This window comes from Somniosus microcephalus, chromosome 13, assembly GCF_052327205.1.
Source record: "Somniosus microcephalus isolate GS21.2 chromosome 13, FLI_Smic_1.0, whole genome shotgun sequence".
NCBI classification, from domain to species: domain Eukaryota; kingdom Metazoa; phylum Chordata; class Chondrichthyes; order Squaliformes; family Somniosidae; genus Somniosus; species Somniosus microcephalus.
Genome location: NC_140999.1, coordinates 182,088,826 through 182,101,288, shown reverse-complemented (window position 1 = coordinate 182,101,288; position 12,463 = coordinate 182,088,826). Strand labels below are relative to the sequence as shown.

At 43.3% G+C, this 12,463-nt stretch overlaps 1 protein-coding gene across 2 annotated transcripts in view; it reads left to right on the top strand.

Annotated features, from left to right (window-relative positions):
* Positions 1-11,657, top strand: part of LOC147108842 (ubiquitin carboxyl-terminal hydrolase CYLD-like) — a 34,779-nt gene extending 23,122 nt beyond the window's left edge. For both annotated transcript variants that reach the window (XM_086005742.1, XM_086005743.1), the window contains 5 exons: positions 1,543-1,672; positions 3,143-3,251; positions 3,810-3,928; positions 4,602-4,806; positions 9,705-11,657. In XM_086005742.1, coding sequence (XP_085861868.1) covers positions 1,543-1,672; positions 3,143-3,251; positions 3,810-3,928; positions 4,602-4,806; positions 9,705-9,880 — 739 coding nt within the window. In that variant the 3' untranslated portion in view covers positions 9,881-11,657. The remainder of the gene's footprint in view (positions 1-1,542; positions 1,673-3,142; positions 3,252-3,809; positions 3,929-4,601; positions 4,807-9,704) is intronic.
* The last annotated feature ends 806 nt before the right edge of the window (positions 11,658-12,463 follow it).

The following is a 12,463-nucleotide window of genomic DNA, read 5'->3' as shown; positions in this document are numbered from 1 at the left end:
TTATGGGGTTGTGGAAGTAATCCTGTGATAGTGGGTAAATTGCACAATGAAATAATGACAGTAAAGAGATCACAGTTAATCAGCATGTGGGAGAATGGGAGGGAAAATGATCCATTGCTAATGTAATTTTGAAACCAAATGCAATCTCCAGCTGTATTTGTTCAATTAAAAAAAAAATTAATTCATTAATGTTGCTACACAACTGGAAAATATCAAGAGATATCCAGAAGATCAGATGTTGGATTTTCTGTTCCCATGATTTATATTGAAATGTCTTGCGTTGTGACTTTGGTCAGAGTTCTCTTGCAGTGACCGTGCAAATTTGCAAAACCAGAACTTTCTTGGGTCTGTATAAGCCAGGTAGAAATCCTAGAGCAGGCAGGTAACTCGTTCTGAGGATTCTGCCTTTAGCATTTCTCCTTCCTCCTGATACTTCCTCAGTGACGTGGACCAGGATTGGCAACTAGTCCCGTGGCAGATGCAATATAACGTGGATAAATGCGAGGTTATCCACTTTGGTGGCAAAAACAGGAAGGCAGATTATTATCTGAATGGCAATAGATTGGGAGAAGGGGAAGTGCAACGAGACCTGGGTGTCCTTGTGCACCAGTCGCTGAAGGTAAGCATGCAGATGCAGCAGGCGGTTAAGAAGGCAAATGGTATGTTGGCCTTTGTAGCGAGAGGGTTTGAGTACAGGAACAAGGATGTCTTGTTGCAGTTGTACAGGGGCTTGGTGAGACCACATCTTGAGTACTGTGTGCAGTTTTGGTTGCCTTATCTGAGGAAGGATGTTCTTGCCATGGAAGGAGTTCAGCGAAGATTCACCAGGCTGATATCTGGAATGGCAGGAATGACGTATGAGGAGAGATTGGGTCGATTGGGCTTATACTCGCTGGAGTTTAGAAGAATGAGAGGGAATCTAATTGAAACTTATAAAATTCTGACAGGACTGGACAGACTAGATGCAGGAAAGATGTTCCCGATGGTCGGGGAGTCCAGAACCAGGGGTCACAGTCTAAGGATAAGAGGTAAGCCATTTAGGACAGAAATGAGGAGGAATTTCTTCACCCAGAGAGTGGTGAACCTGTGGAATTCTCTACCACAGAAGACAGTTGAGGCCAATTCATTAAATATATTCAAGAAGGAGTTGGATATATTTCTTAAGGCTAAAGGGATCAAGGGATATGGGGAGAAAGCAGGGACAGGGTACTGAATTTGGATGATCAGCCATGATCACATTGAATGGCGGAGCAGGCTCGAGGGGCCGAATGGCCTACTCCTGCTCCTATCTTCTATGTTTCTATGTTGCACCGTGTGCATCCTCACCTGTGACGTATGTCGGGGATTGAGGCGGTGTGCCACCTTGGAAGATGGCTTTTAATTCGGTTTTTAGGGATTCTATCCCACCTATAAATCTTAACCCTGTTAATTTTAATAGTGCTGTGTTTCTGGTTACCTTACGCTGGCTGTATAAGATTGCATATTTATTGGTATAAGTCCAAGAGATTTGTGTAATATTATTATTTCATGTGCACAATTCAGGTCAGGTCAGAAGATTCAGGAGAGCTACTGTTATCAGATAATCCTGGAGAAAGATGAGAAAGTGAAAGTACCCACAGTCCAGTTGCTCCTGGAGAGATCCTTCCTCTCTTGTGACTTGAAATTTGAGGAGGTTGGTTACAGTCTCTTCAAAAACTGTTGAGAACCTTTTTATTTACTTTTTGATCTCTTAAGAGTTGAGGATATTCTTCTATGTTACTCTGCCTAGAAATGTAATCGCGAGCTGCATCGGAAATAAAATCTTATCAATCTTAATTAAACTTCATTATTGCTTAGTGACTTGCCTTCCATATGATGCAATTAACCTGTGTTTAAACATCCCCTCTAAGAAACCAAATACAGTCTACTTCTGATAATTTGGGGGTTATTTTGCACTAAAAAAAATTGGATTATGTACTATTTAAGTAACACTGCAAAGTGGGCATTTGGGTCTAAAAAACTGAATTAGCAGATCATTTGAATTAAGATGAGTAGACTTACCGCAACACTGTTGGTGTTTTATTATCATAAAAAAGCTATTGGTAAATCACTCGTGTCTAATGTTTCTTGACTTGTAAAGTTTTTTTTTGGTTTGTGAAGGATGTCCAAAGATGTGCTGTCACTGGTGTGGTATATTATAATGAATTTCACTTGTGTTTATTGATTTTAAACCGTTTATGTGTTGTAATCAGTTACCTCTGTCGTTTTATCATTGGGGCTTGGGTTTGACTTATGGCCAGATTGCTGGGATCAGCGTCTCTTCCCTGTTGACTTTATGGGTTAAACTTAGGGTAGTCTCGTGCGCCTTTTTCCCTTCCCTCCTACCTAACACAAAACTGCCAATAATTTGGCAGTAAAGTGGGAGTTGTGGACTCTGTGGCTGGTGTGGATAATATAAAGGTTGCACATGTGTCGCGGGTGGGGGGAGGTTAAGTGTCTTGAGGCTGGAGTTAGGGCACATTGGGGCAGTGTAGAGAGAAATGTTCCCCCTAAACTGCGTGGCCGCGCAGCTACGCAGGGATCAGGAGGTCCCACACAGGCAGCACACCAGCTGCTGCCGCTGGAAGAGATACCGCACATGCGGGCCGCGCAGCAAATTTAAACGCCCGCGCAGGGGAAAAAAATGAGAGGAAACACTGGTAGAGAGGTTCTAACTCGCACCAAGTCCCGTTCGCCCATCACCCCTGTGCTCACTGACCTACATTGGCTCCTGGTTAAGCAACGCCTCGATTTCAAAATTCTCATCCTTGTTTTCAAATCCCTCCATGGCCTCGCCCCTTCAGCCCCATGACCCCCCCGAGATATCTGCGCTCCTCTAATTCTGCCCTCTTGAGCATCCCTGATTATAATCGCTCAGCCATTGGTGGCCGTGCCTTCTGTTGCCTGGGCCCTAAGCTCTGGAATTCCCTCCTTAAAACCTACCTCTTTGACCAAGCTTTTGGTCACCTGCCCTAATTGCTCCTTATGTGGCAAATTTTTTGTCTCTTAATACTCCTGTGAAGCGCTTTGGGACGTTTTACAAGTTGTTGTTGTTCTTTGCCGTTGAGCTGAGGGTGCTTGCTAGAATTCTCTGAAACCATTTTTGGCGTTGTCTCGATTTCAGATCCCATCATGCCTATTGGTTCAGATGCCGCGGTTCGGAAAACAGTTTAAAATGTTCACACAAATCATGCCCTCGCTGGAACTAGATATCACAGATTTACTTAATAACAGTAAGTATCCGCTCCATGTTGGTAATTCTGCAACTCGTATCACACGGCAGCACAGTTTCCTTTTGCAAGATGGCATGTAAATGTACAAGTGGATGTCTCTAAGGATGTCATACTGTAATTAAACCCACCTGCCAGTATCCGTACTGCACTAGAGGGAGAGCATCATTACAGTATGACAGTGTCCCTAAGCCGTTTCTATCATAAATTATCGCTGTAAATGCAGATTTATTATGGCTGCAACACACAGCATAGGGATTGAAATAACTTTGTAGTCTCACATTTTATATTGCAAACACCATCAAGTATGCAGTTGATCTTGTGACCCACTCACCGCCGGTTATTATGCTCCTCTATCGATCAGCCAATATCCCAGACTGCTACACCATCATTGCTGGGTCTGTCCTGTCCCACTGGCAGGATAGACCCGCCAAAGCTAGAAGCACATACAGAAGATGTACAGTTAGTTGGGCGGGAGTGCCAGCAAACTTGCCAAAAGTTGTGACGGCGAATTATATGCTTTATTTTGTATAAAGAATATGGCCATTTGGTTATTTGCAGCTCTGAGACAGTGCTTCATTTGTGGAGAAGTGGCAGAGTATGAATGTGCTCAGTGTCTTCTGGACCCAACTCTTAATCCAGGTGCTATAAAACAATACTGCTATATTTGCAATAATCAGGTAAGAATGCTATTTATAAAAAAAAAATTAAAAGTGAGTAAGTTGTGTGCCAAGTCTGGTAGAGCTAGTCTAGTGTCTTCAATTCTGGGACCTGGCTTTGAATCCAATCCGTAATGAGGGGTGAATTTTTTGGATTAGACTCCTGTGAAGCACCTTGGGACATTTTATTACGTTAAAGGTGCTATATAAATACAAGTTGTTGTTGAATATCTCCTCTCTGCAGGCTGAGAAATTGGCTTCTTCCAGGCCAGTTCCCAGTTCTCAAGGGCAGCGAGGGATGGGCAATAAATGCCAGCCTTGCCAGAGATGCCCACATCCCATAAACAAAATTTTTTTAAAAAGTAGGCACTGGTTCGCAGCTGTCCTATATTTGGCACTAAAGTTAGTCTCGCGTGGACTTCAGGAATGGTTGGACTGGTCGATGGAAAGTAGAAGACCGGGGTCTGCGCACATTGTTTATACAGAGAAGAAAGAGCTTTACTTTGCACCTGACTTGGATAATGGATGCAGCCTTACCTTGAACACAACATAGACACTTTTATATAAAAAAAAATGTTTTAAAAGTTTCACACCTCACGTAGTAATCGTAGGGTTCACTTACACATTTTACATTGTTCAGTAATAAAAGCTGCTACCACTGTTCTAATATCTTTTCTCTTGGAATTTCCCGCAGGTTCATTCCCATAAGGACAGGAAGGACCACCAATCCCGACAATTTCCATATCCAAGAGACGTTTCTATCGGACCCCCTTTTCCACGACACAGGATGGAACTGTTTGCAGTGCTTTGTATTGAAACCAGCCATTATGTTTCATTCGTGAAGTATGGGCCCGGCAAAGATTCGTGGCTATTCTTTGACAGCATGGCTGACCGAATTGGTAATTTCTATTGATTGCACACACAGCGAATTGAATAGGGATTTTACAAAAGACTCTCCTCCTAACTTAGCCATTAACTGCCTGTAATGGGAATAAAATGTGTTTTTTGGGAAGGGCAAGAGCGCGCTAATAGTACTGAAACAATTCTCGGCAGCATTATCCACATGACCCTGTAATGTGGGGAGCTCTTTGTACATTGCATAGTTTCAAATTTGGATTTTAGAATAATACCAAAGTATGGCTGATTCTGTGGCTCTGGAAATTAGGTCAGCGTTTGCAACACCTCTTCCCAGCTTACCTTTTTCCTAAATCCATCTCTATTCGCTGCTGGTTCAATGATCAGCTCAGTTTGGTGAAGTGGACAGTACATTTGACGGCATGTCAAACTTTTGCTCTGGTAATGAAACAGTGGCTGTGGAGCCTAAGGCAGACCTACACACATTGAACCATCCCATTGGACCTGTTATAGAGTCATAGAGTTTTACAGCACAGAAAGAGGCCCTTCGGCCCATCGTGTCTGCGCCGCCCATCCATCCCTGTCCAGTCTAATCCCATTTTCCAGCATTTGGTCCATAGCCTTGTATGCAATGGCATTTCAAGTGCTCATCCAAATGCTTCTTGAATGTTGTGAGGGTTCCTGCCTCTACCACCCTTTTAGGCATTGAGTTCCACATTCCAACCACCCTCTGGGTGAAAAAGTTCCTCCTCAAATCCCCTCTAAATCTCCTGCCCCTTACCCTGAATCTATGCCCCCTTGTTATTGACCCCCCTACTAAGGGGAAAAGTTCCTCTTTGTCTACCCTATCTATGCCCCTCATCGTTTTGTACACCTCAATCAGGTCCCCCCTCAGCCTTCTTTGCTCCAAGGAAAACAACCCCAGCCTGTTTAGTCTTTCTTCATAGCTGAGGCGCTCCATCCCAGGTAACATCCTGGTGAATCTTCTCTGCACCCTCTCCAAAGCAATCACATCCTTCCTATAGTGAGGCGACCAGAACTGCACACAGTACTCCAGCTGTGGCCTCACCAGCGTTTTGTACAGCTCCATCATAACCTCCCTGCTCTTATATTCTATGCCTCGGCTAATGAAGGCAAGTATCCCATATGCCTTTTTAACCACCTTATCTACTTGTTCCGCTGCCTTCAGAGATCTATGTACATGTACACCGAGGTCCCTCTGACCCTCTGTACTTCCTAGGGTCCTACCACTCATTGTGTATTCCCTTGCCTTATTTGTCCGTCCAAAATGCATCACCTCGCACTTTTCAGGGTTAAATTCCATTTGCCACTTTTCCGCCCATCTGACCAACCCGTCTATATCGTCCTGTAGCCTGAGGCTTTCCTCCTTGCAATTTACCACCCCACCAATTTTCGTGTCATCTGCAAACTTACTGATCATCCCTTTTACATTCTCATCCAAATCATTTATGTAGATCACAAACAACAAGGGACCCAGCACCGATCCCGGAGGTACCCCACTGGACACAGGCTTCCAGTCACAAAAGCAACCTTCGACCATCACCCTCTGCCTCCTGCCACTCAGCCAGTTTAGGATCCAACGCGCCAAGGCACCCTGGATCCCATGGGCTCTTACCTTTCTTGACCAGTCTCCTATGCGGGACTTTGTCAAAAGCTTTACTGAAGTCCATGTAAACCACATCCACAGCATTTCCCTCATCCACCTCCCTAGTCACCCCCTCGAAAAATTCAATCAGATTTGTCAGACATGATTTACCCTTGACAAAGCCATGCTGACTATCCCCGATTAATCCTTGCCTCTCCAAGTGGAGACTAATTTTGTCCCTCAGAATTTTTTCCAATAATTTCCCTACCACAGATGTTAGGCTCACTGGCCTGTAATTCCCTGGTTTATCCCTGCTACCCTTCTTGTATAATGGTACTACATTAGCTGTTCTCCAGTCCTCTGGTACATCCCCTGTGGCCAGAGGTTCTGAAAATTTGTGTCAGAGCCCCTGCAATCTCCTCCTTTGCCTCCCACAGCAGCCTGGGATACATCTCGTCCGGGCCTGGGGATTTATCCACTTTTTGGCCTGCTAAAACCGCTAGCACCTCCTCCCTCTCGATGCTAATATGTTCAAGTATGTCACAATCCCCTTGCCCGATTTCTATGTCTGCATCGTCTTTCTCCATAGTGAACACAGATGCAAAAAATTCATTTAAAACCCCGCCTACATCATCTGGTTCTACACACAGATTGCCACTTTGGTCCCTAATGGGCCCTACCCTTTCCCTGGTTATCCTCTTGCCCTTAATATACTTATAAAACATCTTAGGATTTTCCTTTATTTTGCTCGCCAGTGTTATTTCATGGCCCCTCCTCGCCCTCCTAATTTCTTTTTTAAGTATGCCCCTGCACTTTTTATACTCCTCTAGGGCTTCTTCCGTCTTTAGTCTTTTGTAACTGCCAAAAGCCCCCCTTTTATTTCTAATGCATTTTTGTATCTCCCTTGTCATCCAAGGTTCCCTTTGCTTGTTGGTCCCACCCTTGACCTTTACAGGAACATGTTGGCGCTGTACTCTCTCTATTTCCCTTCTGAAAGTCTCCCACTGTTTTGATGTGGATTTTCCTATAAGTAGCTGCTCCCAGTCCACTTTGGCCAGATCCTGCCTTATCATATTAAAATCGGCCTTCCCCCAATTTAGAACCCTTATTTCCGGGCCGTCTTTGTCTTTTTCCATGACCACCTTAAATTTCACCGAATTATGGTCACTGTCGCCAAAATGCTCTCCTACTGATACTTCCACCACTTGCCCGGCTACATTCCCCAGAATTAGGTCCAGTACCGCCCCCTCTCTTGTAGGACTTTCTACATGTTGGCTCAAAAAGCTCTCCTGGATGCACTTTAAGAATTCTGCACCCTCTAAGCCTTTCACACTCTGACTATCCCAATTTATATTGGGGAAGTTGAAATCCCCCACTATTATTACCCTATTATTTTCACACTTCTCTGAGATTTGCCTACATATCTGTTCCTCTATCTCCCCCTGACTGTTTGGGGGCCTATAGTACACTCCCAGCAAAGTGCTTGCCCCCTTTTTGTTTTTAAGTTCTACCCATATGGCCTCATTTGAGGAACCCGCTAATATATCATCCCTCCTTACAGCAGTAATTGACTCCTTAATTAATATTGCAACACCCCCTCCCCTTTTACACCCCCCTCTGTCTCGCCTGAAGATTCTATACCCCGGAATATTGAGCTGCCAGTCCTGACCCTCCCTCAACCATGTCTCCGTGATGGCAACAATATCGTACTCCCATGTGTTCAACAACAACTTCAGTTCATCCACCTTATTTGCAAGACTCCTTGCATTAAAATAAATGCCTTCCAGCCCTGCCATATTCTCTTTTGCCTTCACATATTTGCTCTGCCTTCCCAGCTGACTTGTTTTTTCCTCTGTATTTGGCTGTAAATCACCCCCTACTATAGCTCCACTCTGTACCCCATCCCCCTGCCAAGTTAGTTTAAACCCCCCCCCAGCAGTGCTAGCAAACCTCCCCGCAAGGATATTGGTTCCCCTCTGGTTGTTGTGGACAGTATGTAATCTTTCCTATCTATAGCCCAAACCAGTTTCTCCTTTTTTCTGACGTCTCTCTTAAATATATGTCTTTTGGCCCTACTAGCCTGACTTACGTTGAAGTAAGGGATGTTGTTTCTGTATTTGTCAACTCCTATCTGACATCAGTCCTGAATCAGTCGTCCCTTCCTACAACTCAACGTCTTCAAAACTGAAGCCATCCTTTTTGACTCTCAGCAGCACCTTCCTGCCTGTACTCTAAAGACGTTATGATAACGCAGTTGGATCCCATAACTTCCCTAGTATTAGATGAGAACGTCAAGTTACACTTTGCCTCAATGGTAATGCTCTCACCTCGGAGTCAGAAAGTGGTGGTTCAAACTAAACCCCAGGACTTGAGCTTATAATTTCGGCTGACATTTCATTGCAGTACTGGGGGATTATTGGATTAACGGCGGTGACATCTTTCAGATGTTAAACCAAGGCCTCCATCTGTCTGTTCAGGTCAACATTAAAGATCCCACGGCACTCGTCACAGAACAGCAGGACGTTTCTCCCAACGTCCTGACCAGCATTTACATAAGACGTAGGAGCAGGAGTAGGTCATTCGGCCCCTCGAGCCTGCTCCGCCATTCAATAAGATCATGGTTGATCTGATCTTGGCTTCAACTCCACTTCCCTGCCCACTCCCCATAACCCTCGACTCCCTTATCGTTCAAAAATCTGTCTATCTCCACCTTAAATATATTCAGTGACCCAGCCTCCACAGCTCTCTGGGGAAGAGAATTCCAAAGATTCACGACCCTCTGAGAGAAGAAATTCCTCCTCATTTCCGATTTAAAGGGTGCCCCACCAAAAACAAATTAACAGGTCATTGATCTCATGTTTATGGGACCTTTTCTGTGTGCAAAGTGACAGTGAATTTCCCTACATTTCAAAAAGCAATTTGTTGGTTCTAAAGCACTTTGGGATGTCTTAAGGACGTTTCATAAATCCAAGGTTTTTTAAAATAAGTAAAGCCTGGGACTGAAAGGCCATTTGACCCACTAAAGCTCGCCTGTTTTGAATTTTTCTGTTCTACTCTGACAGATTATTTCAAACTCTGAAGTTCTTCCTAATTGTTTTGTAATTTGTCACAAATTTAAATTTATGTCCTCCAGTCTACTTTCTTGGCTTACTCTGAAGTAATATCTGAGTTTATCTTTTATATACTAAGTATTTTATGTACTTCAAGAAGGGGGCACAAAAGTTCTATAAATTTAAAAACTTCTGCTTTCCACAGTGCAAGCATCGACTCCATTTCCTAGAGCACAGACTGATGCAAGGTTTTTTCCCACTGACCAACCTGTTCTCTTTACTTTAGGTGATGCGAATATTCCAGAGATAACAGATTGTCCACAAATAGGTGATTACCTGATGATGTCAGAGGACAAGCTGGCTTATATGGACCTGAAGCAGCTTGATGGATTTGCCAAGAGACTTTTCTGTGATGCCTATATGTGCATGTATCAGAGCCCAAGGATGTGCTTGTATAAATGACGCACAACAGAGTTCAAAAGGCTTACAGTGAAACTGCACCTTCCGATAAGTGAATGGAAATAGTCACGTCTTTGGTGTTCTACATTCTTGTGTGGAGCGGATCATTCATCGAGGAAAAAATGTCTTTGGCAAATGCTCGCGTACTGTATCAAATAGTCGGCCGTGCACTATGAAATAACACGGTGAACAAGGCCACCTGTTCGGACTTTCGAATTAAACCATATTTAAAATGAATGTTGGGATGCAATTAATTTTCAACCAGTGTTTGGCACGTTAACACAGAAGTGTGTAGCAGGGGATTTACCGAGTCAGAAAATAAAATAAAAAATGACGCGGCTCGAGTTTGCGAGGATGACGTGGTGTAATTTTGCTGTAGATTGCAGTAGGCAAAAGAAGCTGCTGACCATATGGTACTGACCAACAGAGTAACAGCTGGACCTGCAGAGCAGCTTGAACGTCAAGAAATCAGAGAATTTACTTGCATAAAATATATAGTCAGCGTGTGACTACCGTAGGGAAATATTCTATTAAGATAGTGTTGCTATCAGTTGGACTGTACATCTTATAATTGCACCCACACACATGCTTGCTCAATACACTATTGGCACAATTTTCTATAGGATAAATTTACTTATATAGAAAATACAACTTGCTATAAATTTCTATGAAATATTACTTTTATTTTTCTTTAGAAACAGACTTGCTGATCTTCCTACTAAAATTGTGATGGGGATATGATAGCTCATTCCACAGGCCCACAATACCTGATTTGCAGTTTATTAATTGAAATGGTTGGAAAATTGGGGCACGACAGGCCTACGATTTCCTGAGGGAGCCAACTGTGCCAGGAACACTTGACCGTGGAATTGACTCTATGCTGTCTGGTGGTTAGACTCTATGCTGTCTGGTGGTTAGTGATCACCTTAACTGTAGGGTGGGAGAAGGAACTGCTTTAAAAGGTGGACTGATGGCGATCTGTATTCAGTGATGGAGTCACTGAGTTACGGTGACTGAATCAGTCAAATTCTCTTTTTGTTACATTTAGATTTCAAATTTTACCAATGTTTTAGGGGATCATATCTTCAATTTCATCCATTCCTCTGTGCCTATAATAGAGAAGGATTGCTGTTCCCTCAAATCAGGGTCACTAATTGATGATGACTAAATGAGTCAAATTTTTGTTCTGCATTACGTGGGATTTGGAGATTTCTGCCAGTGTTTTGGGGATGGGCATGTAATGGATTTCATCTGCTTTCTGTGTAAAACAAAAAGCAGTGTGGTTGCTTTGTCGTGTACCTTGGTGACCTCACCAGTGCCAAGAAGCGATAGAATACCGGTTTTCCCTTCACGAATCTCCATGAGGAGCAAGGGAAAGCTAGAGGATGCAGCAACCTGCCTCCAGCATTGCCGAGGTGGTTGCTGAGCTGAAGACATTTTCCTGCCCTCTTGGTCGAGAATCTGTGTTTGTTAACATACAAAGAGGCAGCGGGACAAAACGGCGAGCAGAAATAACTTCGATAGATACTGTATCTAAATTGTGCCGTGTTACATTTCACATCACTAGTGATTTTTTTTTTTGTTAACAGTTTTTTGATGTAGTTCCAGACATGGATTTATTTGTCATTTCATGTTCAGAGCAAGTTTAATTCATCATCTTTTATACTTGCTCAGAGCAGACTGGCTGCTGTGCAGAAATGTTCAGCAGCTTTGTGGCACTAGATTGTAATGTTGCATTTTAAAAAATAATTGCACATCAAGAAATAAAGGATGAAACGTGTTAATGGCTGCTATTCCCGTCAATGTATTTCTATAAAATCTAGGGTTGCAAAATTCTGGGAATTTTTAAAAGAGGAAACTTTCCATGAGAAATTTATGGGAATTTTGAGTGTTTTTTTTTGCACACTGATGGTTTTTGTTTCTGACCCTTATATTATCTTTGTCATCAAAATAGACATACTGTTCCATACAAATAAAAACAGGCTTTCAAAACTTTAGGTTATAATTTTGAACTTCATTGAACCCCCACAAAAAAGACCCATCTAAAATAAAATAAAAAGAGCGTCAGCTTATTTAACCTGTATTTTGTCCCTTTGAGTCTTCTACTCATCATTGCTCCTCCTGATTCTCTGACTCGGGCTCTGACATGTCCATTTCCTCCTCTGTGTCACTGTCTAGCTGTGTGGTGGACACTTCTGTATCTGGCTCAATAAGTTGTAGGTTTGCCCGGATAGCCACCAGTTTCTCCACTCTCTTGTTAGTCAGCCTGTTGCGCACCTTTGTATGCGTATTCCCAAAAAGTGACCAGTTTCGTTCAGAGGCCGCTGATGAAGGTGGGATTTGGAGTATCACCGATGCAGTGGGTGACAGGGCCTCAGATGCACAAAGTCCCTTCCACCAGGTATGTGCACCGATATGCTTGCATGATTCCCATATCCCGTCCCCATTCCAAAGACCTTGCTTGGTAGAGAACTTTGCCCACGTCCAGATTGAGATGGTGTGAGAGGGTAGAAATCACACTAAGCGCTGTTGATCTGTTCTCCAGAAAGTATTGGTCTCCCAACATGCTTTGGGTCCAGCATGTAT